General features: G+C 52.8%; 2 protein-coding genes and 1 pseudogene across 3 annotated transcripts in view; 1 reads left to right on the top strand and 2 right to left on the bottom strand.

Moving 5' to 3' along the window:
- Positions 1–6121, bottom strand: part of LOC147646849 (serine/threonine-protein kinase pim-1-like) — a 43481-nt pseudogene extending 37360 nt beyond the window's left edge.
- Positions 1–16941, top strand: part of LOC147646837 (uncharacterized) — a 410249-nt gene that overhangs the window by 364198 nt on the left and 29110 nt on the right. Inside the window, 1 exon segment of the mRNA XM_086872957.1 lies at positions 15635–16125. Coding sequence (XP_086729083.1) covers positions 15635–16125 — 491 coding nt within the window.
- LOC147646848 (uncharacterized) overlaps positions 1–16941 on the bottom strand; it is a 108572-nt gene that overhangs the window by 69610 nt on the left and 22021 nt on the right. The window contains exons 2-12 of one of the 2 annotated variants that reach the window (XM_086872914.1): positions 10494–10633; positions 10066–10137; positions 9906–9977; positions 9752–9817; positions 9194–9301; positions 8333–8564; positions 8147–8245; positions 7588–7695; positions 7231–7302; positions 6530–6607; positions 5324–5489 (exon numbers count right to left, since the gene is read on the bottom strand). In XM_086872914.1, the coding sequence (XP_086729040.1) occupies positions 8209–8245; positions 8333–8564; positions 9194–9301; positions 9752–9817; positions 9906–9977; positions 10066–10137; positions 10494–10590 (684 nt within the window). In that variant the 5' untranslated portion in view covers positions 10591–10633 and the 3' untranslated portion in view covers positions 5324–5489; positions 6530–6607; positions 7231–7302; positions 7588–7695; positions 8147–8208. Of the gene's footprint in view, positions 1–5323; positions 5490–6529; positions 6608–7230; positions 7303–7587; positions 7696–8146; positions 8246–8332; positions 8565–9193; positions 9302–9751; positions 9818–9905; positions 9978–10065; positions 10138–10493; positions 10734–16941 lie in introns of those variants that run through there. The other variant, XM_086872915.1, reaches the window with a different exon arrangement.

The raw sequence follows: 16941 nt of genomic DNA on the forward strand, positions 1-16941 counted from the left end.
TTGCCCTAAACCAGGACAAATACATTCATTGGCGCCCAACGTGGGGCACGAGAGAGCTGGAGAGCCAAGGGGTGGTCAGCAAAACCCACTCACCCTTCAACAGCCCCATCTGGCCTGTGCGTAAATCTGAAGGAGAATGGAGATTGACTGTGGACTATCGTGCATTGAATGAAGTGACTCCACCGCTGAGCGCTGCCGTGCTGGACATGCTGGAGCTCAAGTACGAGCTGGAGTCCAAGGCAGCAAAGTGGTACGCCACTACTGACATTTCCAATGCATTTTTCTCCATTCCCCTGGCAGCAGAATGCAGGCCTCAGTTTGCCTTCACGTGGAGGGGAGTGCAGTACACCTGGAACCGACTGCCCCAGGGATGGAAGCACAGCCCCACCATCTGCCATGGACTGATCCAGGCTGGCCTGGAAAAGGGTGAGGCTCCAGAACATCTACAGTACATAGATGACATCATTGTGTGGGGGAACACAGCAGCAGAAGTGTTTGAGAAAGGAGAGAAAATCATCCAGATCCTCCTGGAATCTGGTTTTGCCATCAAGAAGAGCAAAGTTAAGGGACCAGCTCGTGAGATTCAGTTCCTGGGGGTGAAGTGGCAAGATGGGCGGCATCAGATTCCTACTGATGTCATTAACAAAATTACACCAATGTCTCCACCAACTAATAAGAAGGAAACACAAGCTTTCTTAGGTGCCATAGGGTTTTGGAGAATGCATATTCCTGAATACAGTCAGATTGTGAGCCCTCTTTACCTGGTCACTTGGAAGAAGAATAATTTCCATTGGGGCCCTGAGCAGCAACAAGCCTTTGCTCAGATCAAGCAGGAGATTGCCCATGCAGTAGCCCTTGGCCCAGTCAGAACAGGACCAGATGTGAAGAACATGCTCTACTCTGCAGCTGGGAGCCATGGTCTGTCCTGGAGCCTTTGGCAGAAGGTGTCTGGTGAGACTCGAGGCCGACCACTAGGATTTTGGAGTAGAAGCCACAGAGGGTCCGAAGCCCATTACACCCCAACAGAAAAAGAAATTTTAGCAGCCTATGAAGGAGTCCAAGCTGCCTCAGAAGTGATTGGCACTGAAGCCCAACTCCTCCTGGCACCCCGACTACCGGTGCTAGAATGGATGATCAAGGGAAAGGTTCCTTCCACCCATCATGCAACCAGTGCCACATGGAGCAAGTGGATTGCTCTTATCACGCAGCGCGCCCATATTGGTAAACTGAACCGCCCTGGGATTTTGGAAATAATTACAAACTGGCCTGAAGGTGAAAATTTTGGTCTCACAGATGAAGAACAAGAGGAAGTAGCAAGGGCTGAAGAAGCTCCACCATATAACCAGCTGCCAGCAGAAGAAACACGCTACGCTCTTTTCACTGATGGTTCCTGTCGCGTTGTAGGGATGAACCAGAAGTGGAAAGCAGCCGTATGGATCCCCACAGGACAGGTCGCAGAGGCCACTGAAGGAGAAGGTGGATCAAGTCAACTTGCGGAACTCAAAGCTGTTCAACTGGCCCTGGACATTGCTGAAAGAGAGAAGTGGCCAAAGCTCTATCTCTACACGGATTCATAGATGGTGGCCAATGCTCTGTGGGGATGGTTGGAGAGGTGGAAAGAGGCTAATTGGCAGCGTAGAGGAAAACCAATTTGGGCTGCTAAAGAGTGGAAAGATATTGCTGCTAGAGTAAGGAGACTACCAGTGAAAGTCCGCCACGTAGATGCCCATGTCCCCAAGAGTAGAGCTAATGAGGAACACCAAAATAATAAGCAGGTAGATCAGGCTGCAAAGATACAAGTGTCAAAAATAGATTTGGATTGGGAACATAAGGGAGAGTTGTTCCTAGCCCGATGGGCTCATGATGCCTCAGGTCATCAGGGTAGAGATGCCACCTATAAGTGGGCACGAGACCGAGGGGTGGATTTAACCATGGACAGCATTTCCCAGGTTATTCATGACTGTGAGATGTGTGCTGCGATCAAACAGGCCAAGCGGTTGAAGCCCCTCTGGTACGGTGGGCGATGGTCCAGATACAAGTATGGGGAGGCCTGGCAGATTGACTACATCACACTGCCCCAAACCCGCCAAGGCAAGCGCTACGTGCTCACGATGGTAGAAGGTACCACAGGATGGTTGGAAACCTACCCTGTGCCTCATGCCACTGCCCAGAACACCATCCTGGGACTTGAAAAGCAGGTCCTTTGGAGGCATGGCACCCCTGAGAGGATTGAGTCAGACAATGGGACTCATTTCAAGAACAGCCTTATAAACAGCTGGGCTAGGGAACATGGCATTGAGTGGGTGTACCATATCCCCTACCATGCACCTGCTGCTGGGAAGGTGGAGAGGTACAATGGACTATTAAAAATCACCTTAAAGGCACTGGGTGGAGGATCTTTTAAAAACTGGGAGCAACATCTAGCAAAGGCCACCTGGTTAGTCAACACCAGAGGTTCCACCAACTGAGCAGGTCCTGCCCAGTCTGAGTCTTTACATGTAGTAGACGGAGACAAAGTCCCAGTGGTACATGTCAGAGGTCTGCTAGGGAAGACAGTTTGGGTCAATTCTACCTCGGGCACAGATAAACCCATTCGTGGGGTTGTCTTTGCTCAAGGACCAGGTTGTACATGGTGGATAATGCAGAGAGATGGAACAACATGATGTGTACCTCAGGGAGACCTGATCATTGGGTAAAAGGTTACTGCCATTGTCTGTACATTAAACCATGCAGACATGAAACAGAAGGAAATGTGTAAGTGTTGAAGGTATGAGCAGGTGAAAGATGGTGTTTTGAGTGAGTAAAAAGAGAGAGTGGGGAATCCTGCAGCTCTCCAGCGTGGGGGGTCTGGATTCAGTAGCTTGTTGTGGGGCTTGACAGGGGCATGATGGATATATTGCTTGTATTTTTTGGGTGGAACGGAGGGGAAGTTTCTATGTATGTAAATGTGTGCAGAGTTGGAATGTTAGTTTTGTCAGTAAGTCGATGATATGGGGATAAGGGGTGGAATGTCCTGGGTTGATTATGATGTTAAATTGTATCCCCATTTGTCCACCTAACCCAGACACAGGTTTTTTATTCTTAAAATTCCATCTGAGAGTAAAAGTGAGTGGAAAAGAAGCACCAAGTCTGTTATCAGACTGTACTTGCTCCCCCCGCATCGGGAGTTTTGACTACAGCACAGACAGACAACAAGACACAGATCGCCTTGGCTTTCCAACTAGCCAGAGCAGAGAGGTCTTCCTGGACTGTTTTCTTTCCCTTTTTCTGAAAAAGAAAATCTGAATTTTCTGAATCAAACCTGCTCTGAACTGGGGACTCGGGGGAGCACCGGGAGCTTGCCCCCGTGGACTACCGGGAGCCCAGCTTGGGCAGCGGCATTTTCCAGCACCAGAGGGACTGATAACAGAGCGAACGCCCACAGGAAAGAGACCCTCTGGAGTTTGTCATCTCTTCTGAAGGGCGAGAGGTTTTGTAATTTGATATCATTAATTTTTGTGCTGGGTAGTGCTGTGCCTGTGAAATAAACAGGTTTTTTCCACTTCTCTCAGAGAAATCTCTTCCCGAACTGGTTGGGGGGTGGGGGGAAAAGGGCCGCATGGGTTTGCTTCCCGGGGGGGATCCCCACTGGAGGTTTTCTCCCAAATTTGCCCTAAACCAGGACATTCAATTCACTAAATTGTATATTTTTTTCCCTTGTTATTTAATTGCTGTTAACTCAATAGTTCTAGTTGTCTGATTTTAATTTCATTTACAACAGCACCAAGAAGAAAAGGGGCTTACTGAGAGCAAGCAAACTTAATCCTCTCCCAGGACACAAATTTAGAGGGCAAAAAATTAAAAAACCCCACAGCATCAGCCCAGCTTCCCAGTGAGAAGGGTTGGAACTCTCTGCCCTCAACACTTCCCCAGCAGGTTTACAAAGGTAACTGGGATCTATGCTGTGCCCTCTGAACCAACAGAGCCAGCCTCCCTTCAGGCTGAAAAGCCACGGCCCCAGTTATAGCCCTGGGTGCCTCCTGTGCCCCAGAGAATGGCCCGGCTCACCCGGCCCAGCCTGGCCCGAGCAGCCCGGACTGGCCTCAAGGGATGGGCTCCACCTGCCCGCTGTGCCCACAGGCCGGGCCCAAGGGCTCACAAGAGGCTTCCTCCCAGCTCTGCAAAACCTTGGCCAAGACTGTCCCCTTTGCTGTGCTGAGAAGAGTAAAAAACCCTCTCAGTTTAACCCCACTGCACTCCTCCTGGGGAATCCCTGCACACCTTAGGAGAGAGCCCAAATTTTCCCTGTGTGCCTCATGAGGTGCAGGCCCAGGTGATGCCACTGAAGGAAATGTGCCCTCAGCCCAGGGACGCTCAGCACGGGCTCCCCCAGCCCCTCAGGGCCCCACCGCTGGTCACAGCAGCCCCTGCCTGGCTCCTGCCTGCCCACACCATGGTCAGCCCTGCCTGCTCCTGGACATGGAGCTCAGCCGGGGCTGGTGCTGTGTGGGCTTTGCTGGTGGTACCAGCCAGACACTGGGGTGAGAGCTCCATCTCTTTGTTTGAACAAAAAACATGGGCCAACCCCTGCTCTGGTGGACAGGGGCTGCCCAATTTCAGTCCTGGCCAGGGAACAGGGCCAGGGGGCTCAGGGGCAGAGGGTCTCGCTTGGGAGGTGTGCGTCTTGGGATGCCCTCAAGATGGGGTTGCAGCCGCAGCACAGCAGATGGGGAGAGATGTGAAGAGCGAGGATAACAGGTCAGCTTCTCAGACACTGGAATCTTTGGCTGCTCTTCTGAAGCTGCAGAGGTGCTCCTGTGGAGAGAGGAGGTGGCTGAGGCCCCCAGCTACCGCTTGCACTCAGGGACCCTCCTGCACAGCAGGGCCCAGAGCGACCAAGGCTCCCCAGCAGGGCTGGAGCTGCTGGCACAGCTTGGCCCAGCTGGACAGCTGCCCCTCAAGGCCCCGGCGAGCAGGGGATGGCTCTGGGCAGGGTCCCTGGCCAGGAGCGGGCCCCAGAGCGCCTCTGCCTTTCAAGGGCAATCTCATCCCCGCTCTTTCTCCTGCCCACCTTGCTTTGCCTCTGCCTGCTGCTCCTGGGGCTGCTCTTGGCCAGGCAGCCTCAGTGGGAGCCAGCACTGGCTGCAGCCCCAGCAGGCTCCCCAGGACAAGGCCCAGCAATTAAGAGGCCAATGAAAGGCCTGGGCAGCAGCATAACTCTCAGCAGAGTTATTTGGGCAACCACTGATTACCCACAAGTGCACAGCAGCCTCACTGGGAATGTTTCCTGACTATGAGCAGCCTTTCAAGAAGCTGTTTGAGGCCGAGATTGCAAAACACTCACCGTTTTCCCTTCTGGCAATACCAGATTCCGGCACAGCACATCATCAGGAAAACTGCTCCACCAGCCACAATGGCCATTAACTTAATCAAACCATCTGTTCCCTGGTAGAAAACTCTTCTCATGCTCTCCCAGATCTTCTGAGCATGTGCTGTGGTGCCAGCTGCATCTGTGGGAGCAATGGGCAGCGTGAGCCTGTGCTGTGCTCCACTGCTGAGCTGGCAGCACGCTGGATACAGCCAGGACGCTCTCTGTTTCCCCCAGAGCTGGGGCCTGCAGGCACCTTGCCACCCCTTGGCACAAGACTGCTCAACCCCCTGAGCTCGAATGGCACAATTTCTCTGTGCTGTGCTGGTCTTCTCCAGGCAATACTTGTCAAAGACATGGATAAGGATCAGGAAAATGCCCACGGTTTTGGAAATGCTCCAGGGCCACCCCTCTTCCAAACAGACCCTAAACCTGAACTAGCCTGAGACTGGAAATTTTCAGGGGATCTCAAGGTGTGCGTGGCCCATGGTGCAGTTTGGGTTCCCTGTCACCTGATGCCAAATGCTTTCCTGCAGAGGCTGGGGAGAAGCTGCAGCCAGGCCAGGCTGGGAAACAGCCCTGTAGGCCATGAAAGCAGCAGTGGGGCAGCAAGGCTGCCATGGATCCCTTCCTGCTGTACCGGGCACGGCGTGTCCAGATGTGCAGAGAAAGCCCCTGGCTGCTGAGTGTCAGGAGGAGGCTGAGGGACATGGACCCACCATGGCGTCCCTCCAGATCATTCAGGATTATGTCCAGGTATTTGAGTTCCCCCATTGCTACATTACTATCTCCTATAGGTTTGTCCTTCTTTCTCAGGGGACCATTATATAAAGTATTTGCATTTCCCAGGAATGGATCCCACAGAACCAGTGGTCAGCCTGTGGGATCAGCAGGGAGGCACCACACACCCCAGCGATGGGAGCTGGGCTTGCTGGCAGAATTTAGCTCAGGAGCTGGGAAAGTCCTCCCTGCAGACACACCTATAACTCAACAGCCACAGAAGCTTCAGTCATGTCTGCTGATCTGCACAGGCAGCACTGAGCCACAGGAGCAGTGAGAGGATCACGCAGGGTGAGGGCACAACCATGCACGGCTCTGTCCTGGCACCTGCAGAGATGCCACCCTGGCCGACCCTTGGGCTCTGAGCTGGCGGCTCTCCCAGGGGGAAAGGCCTTGACCTACCCTCAGAATCTTCCTCATCATCAGGCTCAGTAACTGATATGGATTGGTAATCCGGATCATCTTCATCATCAGGTTCATCTGCAAAGAAAGTCAGGACAGAACAACTCCCGTGACACTGCTGAAGATTCTTCTTCAGGCTGGAGTGGCAGTGAGTACACCCAGGTGACTGCTGCCCTCCAAGGCACTTCCTCATCTCTGCTTTCAACTCAGTAGCAAGGGCAGGGGGACCACGTGCCTGCAGTGGGCCCACAGTGGGATGGAAGGAGCCCCTTGCACGGCAGTCAGGGGAGAAAGGACTCCCTGGAGCTGCCAGCAGCTCTGAACTGAGCCTCAAGCAGGGCCAGGGCTTGGCAGCTGGAGCAGGAGCATCTCAGGTTCCCTGGGGCCAGAAAGGAGCCACACAAGGCAGAGCCCCAGGGCACAGCCCTGAGCCCAGCCCTTCCCTCTCTGCTCTTCTCCGTGGCTGTACAGAGCACACGGAAGGAGACACTGGCATTACACACAGGAAGAGGATCGACAGCTAAATGCTCCTTCCTCTCACTGACAGCAATGCTGTGGGATCACTCAGGGCTCCAGAAGGGAGCAGGGCAAGGTTTCCAGAATCCGTCAACCTTCAGACTTTTGAGGGAAATGGCACATGAGTGAGCTTTTGCCACCTTGACACGGATTGTTCTGTGCGGAAAGGGACATTGAGAACTTGCCTCCAGCATCTGGCAAGGTCTTCAAACCGCCATTTACCAGCACTTCCAGATGCTCCATGTCACCATCCCAATCTAGAAGGGAGAACAGATCAGAACCATTCCATGGTGTGCTGGGATCCCTTTCTGCCTTAGGGAACTGGGCACTGCAAGGAGGTCACGTAAGGCCGTGGGAGCCAGATGTCAATGGACATGGCCAAAGCTGCAGAGGGGCCTGAGGAAAGCTCTGGACTGGCTCTGTACATTCTCAACACCTTTTCCATGCTCTGTGCAAAATCCCTGAAAGGCAGGCACTGCCAAGGAGCAGAGATTTACATCTCAAGCCTCAGCAGGGCTCAGGCCCAGAGGCACAGCAATTACCTCCTGGGACTGTGCCTGGCATGGCCTCCCTTCCTGCAGCAGAGGCTGCCCATGAGCCACTGCTTCCTCCGGGAAACGCCGCCTTCAGCACAGCCTTTGGGTTCATCTCTGGAGGAAGGAAGAGCCACAGCTGGATCAGATGGAACCATTCCCCATTGAGGAGGTGGCATGTTCAAGTGGCAATATTTGTTAAAGTCATGGTTAAGGATCAGGAGAAAGGCCAGGTTATTTGGGCTGGCCAGGGCCCTCCCTCCTCCAAACAGCCCCTACACCTGATCTAGCCCAAGACCGGGAAATTGCAAGGGATCTCTGGCTGTGCATGGCCTGTGCTGCAGTTTGGGCTCCCTGTCAGCTGATGCCAAATGCCTTCCTGCAGGGACTGGGGAGAAGCTGCAGCCAGGCCAGGCTGGGAAACAGCCCTGTTGGCCATGAAAGCAGCAGTGGGACAGTGAGGCTGACATGGATCCCTTCCTGCTGTGCCAGCCATAGCATGTCCAGATGTGCAGAGAAAGCCCCCAGCTGCTGAGTCACAGGAGAAGGCTGAGGGACATGGACTCACTATGGCGTCTCTCCAGTTCACTCAACATCTTATCCATGTGTTTGGATGTCTCCAGCGACTTACTATCCTCTGTAGGTTTGTTCCTCCCTCTCGGAGAACCTTAACAGAAAGTATTTCCATTTCAGATGTATGGATCCCATAGAACCAGGGCTCAGCCTGTGGGATCAGCAGGGACACACCACTCACCCCTGTGATGGGAGCTGGGCTTGCGTGCAGCAACCAGAAAAGGAGCTTGAAATGTCCTTGATGCAGACACACCTGTAACTCAACAGCCACAGAAGCTTCTGTCTCCTGGTTTGTGACAGGTTGTCAATGATTATTTCTTGTTGGGACAGTAAGAACATACCTGCATGGGGCTCCAGAGGCTTAAAATCTTCATGCAGCCAAGCTGCTGGAGGAGCCTTCCTACCACCCTTGTCTAGAAAGGAGCACAGATCAGAACCATTCCATGGTGTGCTGGGACCCCCTTCTGCATTAGGAAACTGGGCACTGCAAGGGGGTCGGGGGATGGCCAAGGGAGCCAGATGTTAGTGGACATGGCCAAAGCTGCAGAGGGGCCTGGGGAGCTCTGGGCTGGCTCTGGACACTCTCCACCTTCTTTGCAGGCCCTGTGCAACATCCCTGGTGGGGCAGCAGAACCAGCCCAGGGCCCAGGGGCTCTCCCTGCCACAGAGGAAACCATTAAGCCCTGGGCCAAACTGCAGCATTCAGTGCCACAGACATCCCTACCTCCTTCCTGCCCTCTCTCCTGCCCTCCGTCCTTCAGCAGGGACAGCTCCCCCAGCCCAAGGGGACAGAGCCAGGCCCTCTCAGGGCACACTGGAGATTTACCCTCCCCTCAGCCCTTTCCCCACCATGGGCATTCCTTGCAGCCACTGCCAGGTTTTGGGATGTGTCTCCCATGGAGTGACTTCAGCAGAACTGCTCAGTAGCCGAGTGCCCTGAGCCTGCTCAGGATAATTCCTCTGCACTGTGCTCACAAAGCCAAGCAACAGAGATGGCATCTCAAGCCTCAGCAGGGCTCAGGCCCAGGGGCACAGCAATTACCTCCTGGGACTGTGCCTGGCATGGCCTCCCTTCCTGCAGCAGAGGCTGCCCATGAGCCACTGCTTCCTCCGGGAAACGCTGCCTTCAGCACAGCCTTTGGGTTCATCTCTGGGGAAAAGAAGAGCCACAGCTGGATCAGGTGGGGCTGTTCCCCAACAGGAAGGTGGCATCTTCAAAAGGCAATACTTGTCCAAGTCATGAATAAGGTTCAGGAAGCCATCAAAACTTTGGAGCCATGCCAGGGCCCTCCCACCTCCAAAGAGCTGCCATTCCACATCTACCCCAAGACTGGGAAATTGCAAGGGATATCAGGGTGTGCATGGCCTGTGCTGCAGTTTGGGCTCCCTGTCAGCTGATGCCAAATGCCTTCCTGCAGAGGCTGGGGAGAAGCTGTAGCCAGGCCAGGCTGGGAAACAGCCCTGCAGGACATGAAAGCAGCAGGGGGCAGTGAAGCTGCCATGGATCCCTTCCTGCTGTGCCAGGAACGGCGTGTCCAGATGTGCAGAGAAAGCCCCTGGCTGCTGAGTCTCAGGAGAAGGCTGAGGGACTTGGACCCACCATAGTGTCTATCCAGTTCACTAAGCATCTTGTCTTCTGTGGGTTTATTCCTCCCTCTAGGAGAACCTTAACAGAAAGTATTTCCATTTCAGATGAATGGATCCCACAGAACCAGGGCTCAAGCCTGTGGGATCAGCAAGGACACACCACTCACCCTTGTGATGGGAGCTGGGCTTGCGTGCAGCAACCAGAAAAGGAGCTTGAAATGTCCTTGATGCAGACACACCTGTAACTCAACAGCCACAGAAGCTTCTGTCACCTGGTTCATGACAGGTGGTCAATGATTATTTCTTGTTGGGACAGTGAGAACTTACCTGCATGGGGCTCCAGAGGCAGAAAATCTTCATGAAGCCAAGCTGCTGGAGGAGCCTTCCTACCACCCTCATCTGGAAGGAAGCACAGATCAGAACCATTCCATGGTGTGCTGGGATCCCCTTCTGCCTTAGGGAACTGGGCACTGCAAGGGGGTCAGGTAAGGCCGTGGGAGCCAGATGTTAGTGGACATGGCCAAAGCTGCAGAGGGGCCTGGGGAGCTCTGGGCTGGCTCTGGTCACTCTCCACCCTCTTTACAGGCCCTGTGCAAAATCCCTGGTGGGGTAGCAGGACCAGCCCAGGGGCTCTGGGGACTCTCTCCCTCCCACAGAGGAAACCCTCCCTCAAGCCCTGGGGAAAACCATCCCCAATGCTTCCCAGGGAGAAGGAAGTGCTGTCTCAGGAAAGGGAAGCCAGGCCCTGGGCTCACCTGCTCGCCGTGCTCGCCACGGAGCTGCCTGGGCAGCCCTGTCAGGCAGGGCCACTGCCAGGAGGAGCAGGAGGAGGAGGCGCAGAGCAAAGACCATGGTGCGTTGCCCACTTCCAGTCCCACAGCTCTTGCTGCCACCACTGTCCTGACACCGCTGTCCCAATGTCAGCACCGCTGCTGCCGCTGCCGCTGCTGCCACAACAGCTGTGGTCAAGGACTGACTGCTCGGTCCTTGTGGTGCTGTGCAACCACGGGGCTCTGGAACCTCTGTGACCTCAGAGCCTGCTGTCACCTCAGCCTGCTGTCACCCCAGAGACTGCTGTGACCTCATGGCCTTGGCTGTACCCCCTGAGTGTTCTCTCATCTGTACTCCAATCTGTACTGGACTGATTGTAAATCTTTGACTTCATCAAAGGGTCATTGCTAAACAAAACCTTGGTTTTGCCTGCTGACATTGCTGGTCATGTTCTGTCCCATGAGATGCTCCTGATGGTTGCCTCTTTTCCTGGGCATGGCACTGGAGGAGGTCCAGGCCCAGGTGATGCCACTGAAGGAAATGTGCCCTCAGCCCAGGGACACTCAACACAGACTCCCCCAGCCCCTCAGGGCCCCGCCGCTGGTCACAGCAGCCCCTGCCTGGCTCCTGCCTGCCCACACCGTGGTCAGCCCTGCCTGCTCCTGGACATGGAGCTCAGCCAGGGCTGGTGCTGTGTGGGCTTTGCTGGTGGTACCAGCCAGACACTGGGGTGACAGCTCCATCTCTTTATTGGAACAGAAGAGCTGTGTCAGGCCCTGCCCTGGCAGGAGGGACCCACCTTCAGTCCAGGCCACAGAGCAGGGCGGGTCCCTTCAGGGACACAGGGCCTTGCTTTGGGTGGTGGCAGCATCTGCACAGCAGGAAGCTGGTAATGCAGCTGTGACAGGGACATCACGTATGGGCATGTAGATGTGAAATGTGTGGTGCAGGTGTCCCTGAGGAGGTGTTTGGCCTTTCCTGTGAAGCTGCAGAGGGGAACCTGTTGAGAGAGGAGATGGCTGAGGCCCCAGCTGCAGCTGGCACACAGGGACCCTCTTGCACACTGGGAGATTCTCACTGTGCTCAAAGTTTCCCTCAGAAGACTAAGAGCTGAATGTGGATGGGCTTAGCAACTGGTCTGCAGGCCAAAGAATTGAGGTAGCAAAAAAAGAAATAGAGAAAATACAAGTTTATCCATAGCAAGGAAGAAAGCAAGGCCGTTAGCATGGAAACCTATAAAAAAGGATATAAGGTGTATTTACAGTTGTAATAAATGGAATTGGTTCGTGCTAACTAAATTGTAACTGTTATTAAAGTTATTATTAGAAACAATCAAGAATCAGTGTTACAAAGCAGATGTACCCCTTTGCAGATGTCACATGTCAAAATTAAGGTACAGGATGTAGTTTAGAAGATAAATGGTGTCTCAAGACCAAAATGGCCTTGAGATGGACCAAAATTAGAACAAATTTAGGCATTGGGCCTAAAGATTAGTAAACATAAGGCTAATTAGTAGATTAACATAACACAAGGCTTAGTACGCACATGCAAACCTGTAAGGTTATCCAAAGGACAATGAGGAAGAAGAGAAGCCTTCACCAAAAGACCACCAAAAGAAGACTGAAGACACCATTGCAACAAGTGAGGCATGTGCCATGAAGAAAAGTGATGTTAAGTCAGAAAAATCGGAAATAGGAGGAAACTTACAGGAAACATTAATGAATATGTATAAGCATACAGTATATGAGTTTAGCTTGAAGTGCTTTGTTTTGAAGGTGAGGCAGGGTGGGAAGCCTCCGTACCCTGGTGGGTTTTGCTTATGCTTTAATCATACTTAATTACTAGTAGATTATATATATAAATTTTATTTTTTTATTAAACTGTATTATTTTACTAAACTGCATTCTTTTATACCACATTACTATTCAGTTTAGTAAATTGTATTCATTTTTAATTAAACTGCCATTAAGCCAAGGGACCTAGTTGTCAAAATTCTAATTTCATTTATAACAATATTTTAGCAAAGAAAGCTGGTACAACAACATTGGTATTTAAAAAACATGACGCAATATGAGCTATATTAACAAAGAAGGCACCTTACAGTGACAACATTCTACTGTTCAAACTGTAAAACATCTTTGTGTACTGATCAGGAGGTCAGGATTTACTCTTTACAATCCTGATGCTGAATGTCTCCTTAGGCAGTCTGCTCACAGAGAAGAATGAATCCCTTGCAGGCTGCCCCTGTTTGGACAACCTGCTCCTCACCCCGAGCCTCAGCATGTCTGACATGGCCCACCTGGGACTGACATCCCAAAACATTGATAACATTTCTCTTTAGAATTTTTCTTTATCATTAAAATCTAATTAATTAATAAAAATAAAATTTTATTATTTTATAATAATATTGTTCTGTATTTTTAGAACCTAATTTTTATATTTATATGAAAGAATTGATACATTTTTAGCAACTAAAAACATTATCATTCCTTGGTCAAAGTACCACAATTCCCTTCATTAATTAATTGATCACTATTTATCCCTCTTTATGCTAATTACACCTATTTTTAGTCCTTTGATCATATTTTTTAATCATTTTCTCAGACAGGGTAAAAGGGACCACTTTGGGATCCATCGAAACTTTTCTGAGGAACATTTGGGGCAGTTTTGGGTCTGGGGAGGGAATTTAGAGAGAACTTGGTGGTCTGGAGGACACTTGGGGGAGCCAGGTGGGCACTTAGGGATTCTGTGGGACAATTCGGGGTCTGGGGGAGCACTTGGGCATCCAGGGGGGCGCTTGGAAGTCAGGGAGGGGAGTCTGGGGACACTTTGGGGTCCGGGCGAGCACTTGGGGGGCTGTAACAGGGAATCTATGGGCCGCGGGGGATGATGGGAGTTGTAGGCGCCGGTATAATACGGTTTAACGGGGCCGCGGAGCATCACGGGAGTTATAGGCGCATCTCCAGTGGATTCCGGTGGGGCGTGGGGCATGACGGGAGATGGAGTCATGGCAGAAATAGCGTTCCATGGGCGCCGCGGAGCATGATGGGAGCTGTAGTCCAGGAAGTGGCTCGGAAGGCGCGTTTGGCGGTGTGGGGAAGCACTTGGAGAGCACTTCTGCGTCCGAGCTGTGGCTGCAGGTACTCGGGGCGAATGTATACGGCTCATGAGCACTTGGGGGGAACCTGGGGAGCTCTAACCGGGCCCTTTTGGGCGGGGGACACGGCAGGAGGTTTGGGCGTGGAGCCGTGTTCTGGGATGATGGGAGATGAATTCCCAGCCGTGTCTGGAAGGGGCATCTGTGGGGTCGGGAGCATTCAGGGATCCAGGGACGCTTTGGAGGGTCCTGAACGGGTGCTGAGTGAACACTCGGGGATCTTGGAGGGTTTGGGGCACACTTATGGGACATATGGGGGGCGATACTGGGGTTCTGGGGAGTGCAGGGCATATTCCCAGTTTCTCCCAGTTCCTTCCAGCATGATCCCATTTGATCTCAACTCTCCCAGTCAGCCTCAGCACGATCCCATTCACTCCCAGTATATCACATTTGCCCCCAACCTGGTCTCAATTGCCCCCTGCAGCCTCCTACTCACTGCCAGTATCATCCCAGTATGATCCCAGTAAGATCTGTCTCCCTCAGTGTGATCACAGTCTCTCCTGACATGGTCCCAGCTGCTCCCAGTATCATCCCAGTATGATGTCAGTACACAGCCAGTGCAATCTCAGCCACTGCCAGGACGATCCCAGGATGATCCCAGTACAAATCAGTCCCTGCCAGTACTGCCACTCCTGGGATCCCCCAGCCCTCTCTGTGTTCCCCCCTCCCGCATCTCCCCAGAGGAGCCTCAAGGGTTGGCAGTCCCCAGCCAGGGTCCCCAGCCAGCCCCAGGTTGGATCTGCTGCCCCCAATTTTCCCAATCTCCCAGCGGGTGGGAGCAGCGGAGAGCCCCGCGCTGCCCATCCCGACCTGTCCCGGCTCCATCCCCGCTCCTGCCGTGGGCTGTGAGGGGTTTGGGAATGGGTCACTGAGGTTGTCACTGCTCCTGGGGGAGGAGGGGGAGGGATGGAAGAGGAGGGACAAAGGAAGATCATAGAAAGGAGAAGGAACCACAAATTCACAGGACCCTCAACAGCCTGGAGAGGAGCAGGGGGGAATCCTTGGACCCCCTGCACTCCAAAGCAGAGCATCAGGGGAGAAGGGGCCATGGGAATCCAAAAAGCCCCATCATCCCTAAATGAGGAGATGGAAACAGGGGAAACTTTTTGGATTCCTGGCACTCCCAGTAGCCTGAAAAGGGCAGGGACTGAGCAGACAGGGGAACCTGAGTGCAAGTGTAACCCCCAGCAGCTGAGACAGGGAGGAACCCCTGAACACCAAAGGGGAGAGACCAGAGATGGGGAACTCCTGGGTGGCAATTTCAGTGCTGAATTTTGGTGTTTGGGAGGTTTTTATGGGCCCCAGATGACCGGTGACTTCTAGAGATGGTCTTGGACCGAGAGACATTCAAAGTCAATCTACTCTTCCCCTATTTTACCCATACCAGGATTTCCCAATCCTAAACCTTGTCCGGATGGAGAAGGAGGCTGTGAGGAAGAGGAAGATGCCCCAGGACACCCAGGCAGGTGAGGAGGAAGTCAGTGCCCCTTTCCCCCTCTCTCCTGCTCCATCTCCCAGCCCAGCATGGCCCCGGCTGCAGGACAACCCCGCTGCCGACGCCGTCCTGCCGGGGATGCACTGGGGGGATCTCCTGCCCCTTCCCTCTGGCACGGAGGCAAATCCCATCCTCTCCTTGTCCTTCCTCCCTCAGACAAGGAGCTGAGGATGGAGACCAGGGAGGACAAATCCCTGGGGCAGAACCTCATGGAAGAGGCCATTTTGAGCAGCTCCACAGTGCAGGAATCCAATGGGGAGGAAAAGCCTCGGAGATCCCACAGGAGGAGGGGCTCCAAACCCCTTTTCCTCTGAGGAGGAAAGATCCACCCTGTGCAGGGAAGGTGACCAGACATCCAGCCGGGGCTCTGAGCTGGTGGTCCATGAGCAGCTTCAGGATGGGGAGAAGCGCTACAAGTGCTTGGAGTGTGGGAAGAGCTTCAGCCACAGCAACAGCCTGATCTGCCACCAAATGATCCACACTGGGGAATGGCCCTACAAGTGTGGGAAATGTGGGAAGGGCTTCAGCTGCAACTCCCAACTCGTCATCCATCAGCACATCCACACTGGGGAGAGGCCCTACGAGTGTGGGGAATGTGGGAAGAGCTTCCGCCAGAGCTCCAGCCTCATTACCCACAAACGCATCTACACAGAGGAACGGCCCTATGAGTGTGGGGAATGTGGGATAACCTTCAGGTGTAGGTCCCAACTGATCATCCACCAGATGATCCACACTGGGGAGAGGCCCTACGAGTGTCCCGAGTGTGGGAAGAGGTTTCAGACCAGCTCCAGTCTCCTCCAGCACCAGCGGATTCACACAGAGGAGAGGCCCTTCCGCTGTCCCGAGTGCGGGAAGGGCTTCAAGCAAAGCTCCCACCTCTTCAGGCACTGGCGCATCCACACTGGGGAGAGGCCCTATGAGTGTCCCCAGTTTGGGAAGAGCTTCTCCAAGAGCTGTAGCTTGACCAGACACCAACAGATGCACCACTAAGGGAAGCCCTGTGAGTGCCCCGAGTGAAGGAAGAGCTTCATGTGCTGCTCCAGCTCCATCCCCCATCAGAGGCCCCACGCTGGGCAGAGCCCTGATGACCCACGTTCCCAGTGATCTGCATTGGGAAGACAGTGTGTTGGTGTGATTTTGTTTTGGCTCTAATATTCCTTTGATTCATCTTCATCCCTTTAAAATTTACAAAATTGGAGTAACAATCAACAGATTCATCAAAGGCATCTAAAACCTCACTTTTTACTAGTGCTTCAAGGGAATCTGGGATTCAGGGAGGTACATGGGAGGGTTTTGGGGGTTATTTGGTGTATTTGTCTCCATCTTTTGCCACTCAAGGAGATGAGAGAGTTTGATCTGTCACCTCAAAACCACTCAATGCCCCCCAAAAAATATTCATTCCCACCCACAATTACTGGATTCCACAGGTCCTCAGGCTGTAATGCCTTAAGCTTTAGCTTTCATATTTTTCATATTCTGTGCTGCCTAGGTTTGTAGTTTTGAACTTCATATTAAATGTTGGTGAGCTCTCTTCACAGAGTAGGTAGACAAAACAATTCCTTTTCTAGCTTGATACTAAGGGCACTTGTTACAAGTTTCAGGCCCAAAAGCATAAACCAGGGTGGACTGAAGAGAGAAAACAAGAAGGACAGGGCTTCGTCATCTGAAGCTGTAATTGGACCATGAACCCAAGTATGGTGATGGACCTCAACTTCTAAAAATGTGAGACCTTGTGATCAGTTGTCCATTTTTATGACCATTTTTGCTCCATCTTGGGTGT

The sequence above is a fragment of the Cyanistes caeruleus genome, unplaced genomic scaffold (genome assembly GCF_971803275.1).
Source record: "Cyanistes caeruleus unplaced genomic scaffold, bCyaCae1.hap1.1 HAP1_SCAFFOLD_78, whole genome shotgun sequence".
NCBI classification, from domain to species: domain Eukaryota; kingdom Metazoa; phylum Chordata; class Aves; order Passeriformes; family Paridae; genus Cyanistes; species Cyanistes caeruleus.